General features: G+C 36.3%; 1 protein-coding gene across 9 annotated transcripts in view; it reads left to right on the forward strand.

The window, feature by feature from the left end:
• NLK (nemo like kinase) overlaps positions 1-15,322 on the forward strand; it is a 151,136-nt gene that overhangs the window by 70,771 nt on the left and 65,043 nt on the right. For all 9 annotated transcript variants that reach the window (XR_004960268.1, XR_004960269.1, XR_004960267.1 and 6 more), the window contains exon 2: positions 12,044-12,173. Coding sequence is in view for 4 of the 9 variants with exons in the window: in XM_036267736.1 (XP_036123629.1) it covers positions 12,044-12,173 (130 nt within the window). In the remaining 5 variants the exon portion in view is untranslated. The remainder of the gene's footprint in view (positions 1-12,043; positions 12,174-15,322) is intronic.

Consider the following 15,322-nt stretch of genomic DNA (forward strand, 5'->3'; position numbering starts at 1 on the left):
TCTCCTAAGTATGCATCCCTAAACATTAGAGTTTAACTTTGCTTATATTTGTAATATTATAGAAATGAAATCTTAAGTATCTATTCATTTGTGACGAGTTTCTTTTGTTCAGAATTATATTTCTGAGATTCCTCTATGTTATTTCATGTAACAGTAGTTCATTTTAATTACTGTAAAGTCTTCTGTTATATGAATATACAACAATTTGTTTATCTGTTCTACTGTTTATGGATATGTGGGTTGTTTCTGGTTTTAAGGGTATTAATAAATATTGTTACCATGAACACTCCTATTTGTGTTTTAATGTATAGGTATGCACATTCTTTTTGTTTTTTGTTTGTTTTTTGTTATCCTCACCCAAGGATTTTTTTTATTGATTTATAGATAGAATGGGAGGGAAGGAGAGAGAAAGAAACATCAATGTGAGAGAGGCACATTGATTGGTTGTCTCCCACACAGGAATCGAACCCATGACCCTTCAGTCCCCAGGCTGACTGAGCCAAACTGGCCAGGGCAGGTGTGCACATTCTTTTTTGGATATATAACTAAGAGTCAAATTGCTAGGTTACAGTGTTTACAGTCTTCATTTTAGCATATAAAGCCAGCCTGTTTTCCAAAGTGATTGTATCAATTTACATTCCTACTAGCAATCTATAAGAATTTCCATTGTATTATATCTTCACCAAACAATCAAACATTTGGCATAGTCAGACTTTACATATTAGTTGTTCTGGTGTTTTTATTGTGGTTTTAATTTTTATTTCCCAAATGACTAATGAAGTTAAGATCCTTTTTATATGTTTGGTGGCCATTTGAATTATCCTTTTTTGTAAAATGCCTATTCCAGCCTTTAAAAAAAATTTATAGGAGTTCTGTATGTATCTGGATAAAACCCCTTTGTTTATTTTATGTGTGCTGCAATTTCTTACTATGTGACTTGCATTTTTACTCTTACCAATGTACAGATAAAATTCTTTTTATTTTAAAGTAGTCAAATATATCGGTTTTTTTTTTCATTATGATTAATGCTTTTTGTGTCCCAGTGAAGAATCTTTCTCTGCCCCAATATCATAAAAATATTCTTCTATATGTTATCTTCGAGAAGCTTTGATTTTGATTTTCACATATCTACAGTACTCCTGAAGTAGGGGTGAAGGGTCATTCTGTTTTTTCATGTGGCTATCCAGTTGTTCCAATACCATACATTGAAAAGAATGCTATATTTGTCAGGGTCCAATCAGGAAAGAAATTATACCAGTTATTTAAACACAGTTTACTTTGGGGGTGGGTGATTGTTAGTTAGTTGTAAAGTTGTTTGTAACTAAAATGTAAAGTTGTAGGTATGTAGAAAGACAGGATGAGAACAGTAGGTATCATGGAAGTAGCAGGTACCACCCTTACAGTTGGAGGAATAAAGGGAAGAGGTTGGAATTTTTAAGACAGGAACCCCATGCAGCAGAAATTCAGACTTCTAAGGAAAGGATACTAGCTCCCTAGTGCTGTTATCTGGGGTGGAGGATGCAGTGAGGCTGGTTTTGCAAGTGCTGGGAAAACTATAACTAGGTCCACTTGTTACAGGAAGACATATATTGCTAGGGTGACACAGAAATGAGACAAACAGGAAGCCTGCAGTAAGGAGCAAGTCCCTTTTTCCTTCTATAGCCTTGCAATCACATCTGAAACCCCCTATTGTCAGGTCCTAACATGGAGCTAGTTGGCAAAACCAAACTGTGCTTTTCAGCGTTAGCCCCAGTATTATAGAGCATTGTTTAGACAGATGGATTTGAAGTTGAGGAACAAAAGCTTAAGGCACAATATTCCTGACTGCAGAAACACCTTTTTGGTAAGCCAAGTGCCTATCTATGTGAGAATCTATTTCTGGGTCCTATTTCTCTTTCATTGGTCTATTGCACCAAAATTATAGTCTAAATTAGTAGCTTTATAATAACATTTTATATTTGGTAGAACAATTTTTTCCCACTTTATTTTTCTTCAAGAGTAACTTCCCTGTCCTTGGCATATTTGCATTTCTATTGAAACTTTCAAACTAATTTGTGTAGTTTCACAAAAAGAAACCTTTGGGGTTTTAATTAGAATTTCATTGAATCTATAAATTAGTTTGGGGATAATTAAAATTTTTACAATATTGAGTTTTCTAATCCATGAATATAGATTGTCTCTCCATTTATTTATGTCTTTAATTTCTGTTTTTTTAGTCTTTTGGTGTAGATGTCTTGTGTAGCTTTTGTTAGCTTTACTCTCAGATATTGGATATTATTGATGTTATAAGTAGTACTTTAGAATTTTTTTATTTCAATTTGAAATTTTTCAAACCTACAGTTTCTTTACTTTTGAATAGTTGACTGACCCTGTTATACCCACCAACCACATTCAGTAATTATCAAGATTTGTTTTATTTGTTTCAACAGTACTTATTAAAGTATTTTAAAACAAATCTTAGCTCTCATGTCATTTCACCTATATATATTTAAGTATACATCTCTAGAATATATGGACATTTTATTTATAACCATAATTCCAAGTGATATTCAAATTTTGCCTTTTATTTCAAAAATTACTTTTTACTGGAATTTTGGCTGGTATGTTCAGTTTGCTTTTAACAGCATATTGGGACTTACATTTATTTTATGTTGAGTAATTTCATCTCACCTTCATGAGCAATCAATATTATACTGACAGTATTTACTTTCTAAATATTTTAATAAGTATTAGCCACTAAAATACTAAATGGCAAAACATTCTCTGTGGCAATTAAAAATAGTTATTTCTGATGACGTGAACTTTTTGTTTCTAAATTCATTACCATTTTTGTCATTGATATATTGTTGATATTGATAGGTATATTGTCATTGGTTGGTATATTGTTAATGAACCTACCATGTGAATAAAAAGTTCTTTCATTTGGTGTTTTCGATATTTAGAAACCTAGTATATGACAAAAATTGCCATTCTTTAATTTTTTTAAAGAAATTAATATTCCTTAGTGTTCCTCTTACTGAACACTTACCTATCAGGAAACCATCAATGGGATTAAAAGCCAAGCACATTTTTGTGTGACAATTGTTTTAGTTTTGGTTACCCTTGGTAACCTCTTCTTGCTAAAAGTGTTAAAATGCGAGGAGATGTAGATGTGAATTATTTTCCTTTGTGGCTTTTTAAGGAAACCTTTCCTTCATTGTAACTGGTTTTCCTACCCATACAATATTTATAGGTTTGTTTCTAGGAGAGGACTATGGCTAGTGGGCCATGAAAACTTCCTAAACTTGCCCTGGCCGGTTTGGCTCAGCGGTTAGAGCGTTGGCCTGCGGTCCCCGCTAAGGGCATGTACCTCGGTTGCAGTTTGTCCCCGGCTCTGGTCAGTCGTGCGGGTGGCAGCCACTCGATGTGTCCCTTCACATCGATGTTTCTCTCTCTCTCTGTTCCTCTCTCCTCCTCCTACTCTACCTGAACAAAAAAAAAAAAAACTTCCTAAACTTGGCAGAGGTAGGCTGTGTCATGTTCACTCTCTAACATGAGAAAATCCTGGTTGAAAAGACAGTGTGGCAACTTTCCTGCAGGCAGGTCAGACTCCTCACAGAGGTATTTGACAGTGACTGAGGAGGAAGAGTCTCTCTATCTTCCCAGTATCTGCACTAAGGATGGAACTAATTAATTGGTGGTCTAACAATAAAATATTCCCAAGATAATAGTAATTAGCATACAGTGATTTTCACCTATATTTTAATTTAACAAATGATTATTGGTGGGGAGTTGAGGAGGTCTTAAAAGTTAGATCTTATTTACTAGTAATAAGTACAGTGATACCTTGGTTCTCGAACGCCTTGGTTCTCGACCAAATCGGTATTCGACCAGGAGATTCGAGAAACTTTTGTCTCGGAATCCGAACAAATATTTGGAACTCGAACTTCCGAGATGAGCCGAGTTGAGCCGAATGGCGTTCATTCGGCCCAGCGCGCCTTGCTTGCGGCATCAGTGTGAGTGCAGAGAGAGAGTCACGCTTTGTGGAGAGAGTCACGCTTTACACTGAATTTAACCCTTAGACATACTGTACACTTTTATTTCTTGTTGAGACTTATGTTTTTCTACATATTATATACAAATTAGGCCAGTAAATAGGCATTTTCTGGGGCTTGGAACGAATTAATCCAGTTTCCATTATTTCCTATTGGGTTTCATTGCTTCGGTTCTCGAACAATTTGGTTCTCGACCGTCCTCCTGGAACGAATTATGTTCGAGAACCGAGGTATCACTGTATTTGAAAATAAATATGACAGCCTGATGGGGGGGGGGCGCTTACCTGTTCCTTATTTCTCCTCCCTTATTAGCAACCCTAGGTGTCTCACTACAGATCAGAATGGCCTACTACTGTCTCACCTGCTGAGATCATTGCTCTTTCTACTTATTTTAACCCAGAGTTAGAGAATGTTTAAGTTCATATTTAAATCTTTCAACTAAATGTAGATGTTTTCCTCCTTATCAGTAGTGTTAAGCTATGAGAGAAAGAATGAACTATTTCACTGCTTTGGTTTAGCTATTGTGTAAGTCAAATTAACACATTTGTAATTTCAAATTAACAAATTTGGGGATCGTTTTGTAAGTATTTTTTTAAAAAAGGAAAAGAATCGCTTTTATGTAGAGCTAACTCAGCAAATACCAAATTTGAGTAAACATTAAAAAAAAAAAATCTGATGGAACAAATTAAATATGAAAGATGAGAATTTTTTTAATGTGTTCTTGGGTAGAGACAGGAATACTTAGAAGGTTTGTTCTCCTAAGTTGTTTGCAGCTCTGTAAATTATGTCAGAGTGTACACAAACTATAGCCTGTTAAACTTCTGGTTAGACAGAACAGACATAAAAACCAATTTCTTATTCCCTAATCTTTAGTATCCTTGAACAAATGACAAGGACTAAATTACAAATAAGATACATTTTTTAGACTTTTTTGTCAGAAAATTTGCCTCATAGTTGGCTATTGTTTCCTCAAGCAGACTTAATTCTAAATACAAGTAAAAATAATTTTAAAGGAAATAAATTTCAATATGAGTATGAAAGCAATCATTAAATATTTAGAGTCTAGTAGGAGGTTCTATTGAGATGTGTACTGTACTGGTACAGTTGACATAGTAATTGTATGATTATACATTTATGGGAATAGATTTGGAAGAACCTGATTTCTTAATCCAAGTGGAAGCATTCTCATTGTAAGTTATTTATTTGCTTTGAATAGTTAAAAACCTTATCAGAAACATGAACCTTTAAAACTGCTAAAACAGCCCTGGCCAGTTTGGCTCAGCAATTAGAGCACTGGCCCATAGGCCAAAGGTTTTCGGGTTCGATTCCTGGCCAAGGGCATGTACCTGAGTTTTAGGTTTGATCCCCGGCCCAGAGGCAATGAATTAATGTCTCTCTCTCATGCACATCGATGTTTCTCTCTCTCTCTCTTCCTCCCTCCTTTCCACTCTATCTAAAAATCAATGGAAAAATATCCTCGAGTGAGGAATAACAAACAAACAAAAACCTGCTAAAACATGTGGAGAAAAGATTCTTTACATAAAATGATTGAAGAGCATATAATTTCTTGGAGATTTTTGCTGATTAGTTATACTAATTTAAAGTTGTAATGTAACATTCTAGTTCAGCGATTTGCAACCTTTTTAATCTCATGGCACACATAAACTAATTACTAAAATTCTGCAGCACACCCAAAAATATATTTTTTGCTGATTTGACAAAAAAAAAAAAAGTTGTGCTTTTGATTTATTCATACCAGATGGCTATTGTTGTGTTGGCTGTTGTCATTTTTTTTTATTTGACAGTCTAAGGGAAAAGAGGTCATTGCCCCTGACCAAATAGTCAGGTATTTCATGCTTTCAAAATTCTTGGAGCACACCAGTTAAAAATCACTGATCCTAGTGCCTGGGAAAGTATCTCCATAATAAGTTTCACTCTGTTTCAGTCCAACCCTTCTGCTTGTCAGTAATTTAAGCAGATTTGTGGCAGTGGTCACAATTTCCTGGGATTACAAAAACTACAACAAAATGACCACAGCAGATCTAAAGAGCTTCCTGGTTTTGGTATTGTACTCTTTTGACTGACTCTGTATCTCTTTGAAGAATGGCTTGTGGAATCTTCTGGCTGCTTAAAAAACAGTTGAACTTGTATTCCAGGTGCAGAGAAGGATTGATGCACTCTGAGCAGATGTAAGAAAGGATTTTTTTCACAACCCTTAAAACATTATTTTTAATATAATATTTATAGAATCAAGCATTAATTTAAAGCGTAGAAAGTCAGTATTTTTTACTTGAATCCCCATGAAGGCAATCAGAGGAAATGCCACATGCACTGTTTTATTTAGGGCATCCACTATTTAGTAGAGAAAGTAAGTGACCAGTAAGTGAGTTGTAGTTTGAAGGATGGCTCCTTTTTTCTGAAATGAAGAAAGTTGCCCTAATGTTACTCCTTATCTCTGCAACTGGAACTTCTAACAAGTGCAGCTGAAATAACCAGGGTATTGCAGCAGCGGAGAAACTAAGCACAGCAAGCCTTTCAGTAACAAAGAAAATAAAAGAATTCCTGTGTAACAGGCTTCCACACTTATCTGAGTTCTGTGGTACTATTTGTGCTGAACTAAAGCATCTGCTACCTCAAGTTAAGAGGGAACAAACTCAACATGGCGTGAAATTACTGCACAACCATTCACATTCATTAGAGTTATATTGTTACCAGCCACAGGCATGACTGACTTTTGCGTGAATAATAAAATAAAAAGCTGCTTTGTGAATTTTACCTTAACACAACAAGGCACAGTACTAACCTTGAGAGAAGAGTGGGTTTATCTTAGACCAGCTTTCCTCAAAGATAGGGTCAAGACCAGTAAAAAATCAGAAGTTGGAAAGAAGTATTGCTGTATGAGGCTTTTGGAAAGGACACTGTGTTAAATCAATTTATTCATTTTTAAAAACTAATGTTTTTTGTGCAGGTATTAAAATTATTAAAGTACCATTTGGCAGTCATAGTAATAGTTGATTCAGGCAGAAAACATCAATGGATGCCAAAGGCAGTAGGTCAAAGTTTGATGAGAAAAAGAATATTTACACAGTTAAAAAGGGAAAAAAATAGTAACGTTGCAGTGGAGAAACCTGACAGACACCTCATCCAAATGATCACTTATCACCGATAATGGGGAAAATTGACATCGTATGTCTCCTAATGTGAACAGTCTACAAAATACTGGCCTATATTCTTCAAAGATGGCAGTGTTATGAAGAATTGCTAAGTAATCGGTCCTACATTAAAGACTCAAAAGACATTGAGAATTAAATGCAATGTGATCTAAAATTTTCATTTCTTGCTATTTCATTAACATTTTTCTCTTTTAGTTTCTAGCTACAGAGTGGTATATTTAAAAGAAAAAAAATTTTAATAGTTTGAATTAAATATATTCAGTTTCTTTCTGATTTTACTTTTCTAGTTTATATGGATTTTAAGCAGAATTGTGGATTTTGGTGGTTTTTTAATTTAAATTTTTTATTGATGACATAATTGCAGATGTTTCCCATTCCCATCTCACCCCCTGCTTTTGCCTACCTCCAGCCAGCCTCCCCCCCAACCTCGGTCCTCCCCACACTATTATCTGTGTCCATGGGCTATGTATATATGTTCTTTAGCTAATTCCTTTACCCTTTCTATATCTAGTCCTCTATCTCCCCTCCCCTCTGACATTTGTCAGTCTTTTCCATGTATCAGTGCCTCTGATTCTATTTTGTTCAGTGGTTTATTTTGTTCATTAGATTCCATATATGAATGAGATCATATGGTATTTGTCTTTCTCTTACTGGCTTCTTTCCCTTAGCATAATATTCTCCAGGTCCATCCATGCTGTTGCAAAGCATTAAGAGTTCCTTCTTTTTTACAGCTGTGTAGTATTCCATTGTATAAATTGTACCACCACTTTTTTATCCACTTATCTATGGATAGGCACTTGGGCTCTTTCCAGAGCTTAGCTGTTATAAATAATGATGCTTTGAACATATGGGTACGTATATTCTTTCTGACTGGTGTTTCAGGATTCTTAGGATATATACCCACAGATCGCTGGATCAAAAGGCAGTTTCATTTTTAATATTTTGAGGAACCTTCATACTGTTTCGTACAGTGGCTGCACCAGTCTGCATTCCCACCAACAGTGGACTAGGGATCCTTTTTCTCCACATCCTCACCAGCACTTGTATGTTGATTTAATTATAGTAGATATTCTGACAGGTATGAGGTGATAACCTCATTGTAGTTTTAATTTGTATCTCCCTGATGATTAGTGACCTTGAGCATTTTTCTGTATCTATTGGCCATATATATGTCTTCTTGGGAGAATTATCTGTTCAAGTCCTTTGCCCATTTTTTAATTGGATTGTTTGTCTTCCTGGTATTGAGTTGTATAAATTTTTTTATGTATTTTAGAGATTAACCCCTTACCAGATGAATCATTGGTGAATATATTCTCCCATACAGTGGGTTCCCTTTTCATTTTGTTTGGTTGGTATTTTTTTTTAAGCAACTGTCAAGAATGTTAGGTCTCTTAGCCTAGTTGAATTACATTTCAAGCTATTGAAGAGTTAAAAATAATTATTATTTTACCAAATTTTCAATCAATGGAAGAAGAAAGAGTCTTCAAGCTATTTAAAAATATTAGAATGCACCATTTGAGTGTTTCACGAGCACTTAGGAAAGGAGTAGTGATCACTAAGATGAATATGTAAGTAAGCCATGGTTTTCATAAAGCAGATTGGTATGGTTTTTATTTTTTATATATATTTTTTAAATATGTTTTTATTGATTTTTATTTTTAGAGAGGGAGGAAGGGAGAGGAAGAGATAGAAACATCGATGTGAGAATCAATCAGCTACCTCCTGCATTCCCCCAATGGGATCAAGCCCGCAACCCAGGCATGTGGCCTGACCGAGAATCAAACTGATGGCCTCTTGCTACGTGGGATGATGCTCAGTCCACTGAGCCACACCAGCCACGTTGTATAGTTTTTAGATAGATAGGTAGATAACAGGAATCCTTTATTTTCAGGAAGGCAATTTGATGAATATCTGATTTCCTTGTGCACAAGATGGAGAAATAAACTGAGTGCTGTAGTTAAATAATTAATTCAATAACCATACCCAAGATTAATGATTGAATGTCAGTCTCATGGTTTCTAGTGTTGTATTTGTTGGAGAGATCTATTCTCAGTTCTGTTCTAAACTTTAATAGCTTGGGTAAAGGCATTGATGACATACAGGTCAGATTTTTTTTTTTTTTACTTTTATATATTGATTTGAGAGAGAGAAAATTTGATTTGTTGTTCCACTTATTTATGCATTCATTGGTTGATTCTTTTTTTTTTTTTATCCTCACCTGAGCACATTCTTCCATTTTCTGTACAGATAGAGTGGGAGGGAGAGAGAGGAAGAGAGAGAGAGAGAGAGAGAGAGAGAGAGAGAGAGAGAGAGAGAGAGAGAGAGAAACATCGACGTGAAAGGGACACATCGAGTGGCTGCCACCCACACGACCAACCAGGGCCAGGGACAAACTGCAACCGAAGTACGTGCCCTTAGCGGGAACCGAACCCGGGTCTCTTTGGACCGCAGGCCGACGCTCTAACCGCTGAGCTCATTGGTTGATTCTTGTATGTGCCCTAACTGGGGATGTAACCTACAATCTTGGCGTATTGGGTTGATGCTCTACCAACTGAGCTACCTGGCCAAGGCTATAGGTCAGATTTTTAAATGACACAAATCTGGGGGAACAGCCCTGGCCAGTAGTTAGAGCATCAGCCCTCGGACCAAAAAGTCTCAGGTTCGATTACGGGTCAGGGGCACATTCCTCAGTTGCAGGTTTGATCCCCTCCCTGACTCCAGAGCCATGCAGGAGGCAACCAATCGATGTCTGTCTCTGTCTCTGTCTCTCTCTCTGTCTCTCTCTCTCTGTCCCCCTCCTCCTCCTCTCCCTTCTCCGTCCCACTGTATCTAAAAATCAGTGGGAAAATATCCTCGGTAAAGATTTTTTTTTAAAAGTTTGGGAGGGACAGCCAAAGCATTGGATAACTGAAACAGGAACTGAAAGATAATAGTAGCTGGGAATGATTGGCAGGAATTTAGCAAAATAAATCTGACAGAAATAAATTATACTAGGACAACCATTCATAGATGATGGGTGGGAGGGAAAAAAGCTTTGTGTTAATTTATGGAAAATCAATTTGCCAAATGGCCAATTGGCCATATTTACTATATTTATTGATTTTTAAAGATAACTATTTTTTGTTTAATATGTATCAATTGGGTTCAATCAGAAAAATAGAAGCCACACTAGTATTTCAAACATAGGGAAATACAGGGAATTGGTTATACAGGTATTAGAAGGCTAAAAGAATAAAGGGGTTGGGGGGCATTGAGCTATTAAAGAGATAGTAATTACAGGAGGCAGCTATCACACCAACAGCTGAGAAACAAAAGGAAAGAGGTTACCATAACCTAAAAGCTACAACCACGAGCTGACAGTCTTCTTCTGAGGGGACACTGTTCAACTGCTGGTGGTGCTGAAATCCCTATTACTAAAAGCTTTTCATTTATATAAGAAACCAAAATTTAAATTATGTTCTCTATGTTGAACTAAATGTAATAACACCTGAATGAACATCTCTTCCATCTTGAATTTGGTTCTGAAAATAAAGCATATAAAACCAATTTGACCTCAATCATGTTAATGTTCTAAAGTTTTTTCCTCCCATCTTTAAAATATCTTTGCCGCTAATAGTCCTCGAATCTCAGATGTATTGTTAAGTAACCTCTCAGAAAGAGTAACTGTTGGTAGAAATTTGGACAGAGATTAAAAATAAAGGGAAGCCCTGGCCAGTTTGGCTCAGCGGTTAGAGCGTCAGCTTGCAGTCCAGAGAGACCCGGGTTCAGAGCACATACCTCTGTTGCAGTTTGTCCCCGGCCCTGGTTGGGTCGTGTGGGTGGCAACCACTCAATGTGTCCCCTTTCACGTTGATATTTCTCTCTCTCTCTCTCTCTCCTTCCCTCCCTCCCTCCCACTCTATCTGAACAAAAAGTGGCAAAATGTCCTCCGGTGAGGATTAAAAATAATAATAAAATAAAGGGAAAAGGTACATACGCGCTCGCGCATTCTCTCTCTCTCTCTCTCTCTCTCTCTCTCACACACACACACACACACACACACACACACACCCCTTTCCTCAAAGCAGGTATCTTTGCTTTCTATCTCCTAAATTCCAAGGGCCCTTTTGCCTTTGCAACTTGTTTCCTGAGTCCATGCAGCCCACCTGGCTCCCTTCTACCTCTGTGACTTTCTTTTTTAAAAGACATCAGTTTTTGTTTCTTTGTTTTTTATTTTATTGTATTTTTTTAATCCTCACCCTAAGATACTCTTCCACCTATCTTCAGATAGAGTGGGAAGGGGAGAGAGAGAAACATCGATGTGAGAGAGATGCACAACCTCAACCAGGGCTGGGGACTGAACCACAACCGAGGCATGCATCTCCTAAACTCTAAGGTACCCCATGAGGCTTCAGCCTTGCACCATGGCAGCAATGGGCAGCAGCAGTTCATCCCAGATCATCTATTTCAAGATGTCCTGGTCTGACAGCACCATCCCTCAGCCCCCAGCACCCTATTGTGCCTCTAAATCTGCCCCCAAGTCCACAGAACCTCCCTCCCTCTTGGAATCTCTCTCCTAGGAGTTTGCCAACCTGTAAAAGAAAAATAAATAAATAAAAAAATAAAGGAAAAAGCATGGCAAATGAGTTGTATGGGCTAAACATTCTCTTTGATTATAGGGGTGTACTTTTTTTAATCTTCTTTCTCACTGACACCTAAAGCATTACTAAGTGGATTTAATATTGAGTTTTTAAGATAAAGATATTTGTCGTGCTTTGAAACATTAAAGAACAAGGTTTGGAATTGATTTCTTTGTCTTTTTTTCCTCTCCCCCCACCCCCAATATTGCTTCTTTAGGTCAGTAACAGATCCAAGAGATGGAAAGAGAGTAGCACTCAAAAAGATGCCCAACGTCTTCCAGAATCTGGTCTCTTGCAAAAGGGTCTTCCGGGAATTGAAGATGTTGTGTTTTTTTAAACATGATAATGTAAGTGGAATTGGTGTTTGGAATAAGCTATTTCCTAAGCATGCTTAATTGTATTAGTAAAGAGCAAAGGAGAATTAAAAAAGAATCATGTAGGTTATTAAATGGATTTGGAAACCTCTGACAAATTAGACCCTTTCTGTGAACAACGAGTAAATGAACTCTAAGATTTATTGATTGACAGATAAATATTAATTGATATAAAGCAAATGTTAATATTTAGCTGAGAAACAATACTAATATTCAACATAAAAATAGGGTAAAATGTATAGCCTAGGTGATTTAAGTGAAAATAATTGGACCCAGATTTTAAATGCTTTATTTTTATCCTTTGATATTTCTAATCAGAGATTAAGTTAGAGATGTGGGGAAGCAGATTCACCTCTTAAAAAATAGCATAGCTCTCATAGGTTAGTTTTCTTGTGGCTGTGTTTGAACTTGTTAAGATTCGTGGTTAAATAGAACCACTGTGGTTTGAGAGATATCTTCACCTCATCTAATCCTGAATTAAAAGTTTAATACATGTGAAATTTACCTGAGGGATGTTAGCATTGAACTCTTAGTTTTCAGTTTCACGTGAAAAGAAAAACTGCTTCACATTCTGCATTTGGTATTCAACCTCTGTGGTATTTTAATTGCTGAAGTAAAAGCTTTGTCAGAAAATTAGTAATAATTTCTTATGAGTCTGATTGCTGGTTTGCACAGGAACTTTTAGAACTTCGGCCAAAGTGTGGTTCTCTCTTTAAGAGAGAAATTTGCGTTAAGTTTGAAGTATTTAGTAAAACTAGGAATATCAAACTTCTGATATGTTTACTTGAAACTCCATGGTTTGACATATTTCATTTATTGATTACTCCTCTTGAAATTGTTTTCCTTAATCAAGTTTTTGCTATCTTTCAGTCAATTGGAACTGCCTAGCAATGTGTTTGTTTCAGTAACTTAAAAAATATCACTTGTTACTGTTTAATTACTGGTTCCTCAAATTTTGGAAGTGATTTAGAATGATGTCTGGTGCTTGCTTAGTTTTTACCTGAGTACCACGCTTGCATCAAAGAGTACAAACCTTATGTACATTGACAGACACTCAAGTAAAGGTATTCATTCATATTGAAGAAGTATTTTGAAGGTAGCATCAGAAATTCACTTATTAAGGGTTTCAATGGTTTATTATATTCAGACCTATCTTGGCTTCTTTAATGAAGGAGGGGTGGTATAATAGGCTACTATTGGTATTTTTTTCTCAGTAATTAAGTCATACAGATAGTCTTAGAAATGAGCTGTGTAAGAAAAGAAACAAACGGAATTCTTGAAAATCACACCTATTAAAACACAACAACCACTGTCTGGAGCTCCTAATAAGTTCTGTCATAGAGAGTGCTTGTGACTTCTGTGGGAATATTAAGAAGTGAGGCAGATGGTTGGAGATGAAGATGGCATGGCACCACTGTCTTATACATAACAAATTTATGTTATGCTCTGCGATCTATCTCCATAAGCATCTCAGGGCCAGCATACCTGGTATGTGTGGAATGTCTAAGAGGCAACTAGTATTTGATATAGTTAAGGCAACAGATGTTTATTAAGTATGTACTGTTTAGAGAGTGCCATGCTAGGTCATGTAGAGGGCATAAAAAAGTTTAAAACATGGTCTTTCTATTTATTTTTATTTTTATTTTTTGGGGGGAAGTAGACCAGGTGTTTAACACTTGTTACCATGTCTCAGGGAGTATGCTAGATGCTTTACATACATTAATTCATTTAATCCTTAAAAATTTTGTCACATAGTACTTGTTATCCCTGCTTTACAGAGGAGTAAACCAAAGCCTAGAATTAAGTAACTTGCTCAGGGTGAAGGTGGCACAAAATGAGAGTCTAAATCTGTCTTGCTTCAAAGCCCGCATTCATAAATTTGGTAAATTTTTATTGTACACATGTTATATTCCTAAACTACATTAGCTTCTAGGGGTTTCCACTCTCAAAGAGTTTAGTAGTGTGGTAAATACTGTGACGACGGTGCTATGGGAGGACTGCCTGCATGGTTAAACATTCATACAGGACAGTCTGTTCTGTGCATACCAAAAAGCTGGGAAACCAAACCTAGAAGTATTTTAGAATTAACCAGTGAGCCTTAAAACATGCAGATTCGTGGATTTCAGCCAGACCTATTAAATTGGAATATCCAGGATTGAGTCCCAGGTAGCTATACTTTTTTAAGCTTCTCAGGTGAATATTGGTGGACAAGTACCAAAATATTAAGGAGAAGGGACAAATTGTTGTGTGGACTTAGAGACTTAAAGATGCTTTAAACATGGCGAAGGTAAGCCTTAAGATGAGTCTTTTGAGATTAAGATTTGATTGAATAGAAAGAGAAGAAAGGAATGTCATGATGAAAATGACATTTAGAAAGATTAGCCTGGCCATTGTTGGAAGGTTGGATTTTAATTTGGATTTTTTGTTTGTTTGTTTTTTTATGTGTCAGAAAATAGCCACAAAGCTCTAGGAGACTTTGTATTTTCTTTTGAACAGAACCTACAAAGTCACTATATCAAATTCATTGATTTTAGGTGATCTAACTGACTGAGATACACACACATGCACAGACACATTTTTTTCCCCTTAAGTACAGGTTGTTTATCATCTTAAAGGATAGGTTTACCTTGATGTAGTAACTTAGGGAAACAGATATGGGTTTACCTTTGTAAAGATTGATGTTGTTTGGGCTTATCACTAGTGTCTAGTCAGAATCTGAGCTATTATAAAATCTGGCAAAATAGTCTTTACTTTATCCACCTATGCTCTTGTGCATGTGTGTGCACACACAATTTCCATATCAGCATGGAAAAGAGATGATTCATTTTTTTCAATCTTGTACTTCTTTGAGAATCTGATGATTGTTTTGAACTCTCTCTTGGAAAAATGCACATAAACACAATTTTATGTCATTTTAGGCCTTCACTAGTCCTCTAAAGCCCATTCAGACACCCCTTGGGCCCATTGATTTCTGCTAAGAGCCCCTATAGTATGATATGAGTCTTGGGCTTTGTTTGTTTTTTGTCCTTGGGTGATAGCACCAAACACACAGTAGCCAGTCTATTTGAAGAGTGAGTGAATGAATGAAAGTGATAGAAAAAGAGAAATCTCAGGGTCTAGAA

This window comes from Molossus molossus, unplaced genomic scaffold, assembly GCF_014108415.1.
Source record: "Molossus molossus isolate mMolMol1 unplaced genomic scaffold, mMolMol1.p scaffold_m16_p_19, whole genome shotgun sequence".
NCBI classification, from domain to species: Eukaryota; Metazoa; Chordata; class Mammalia; order Chiroptera; family Molossidae; genus Molossus; species Molossus molossus.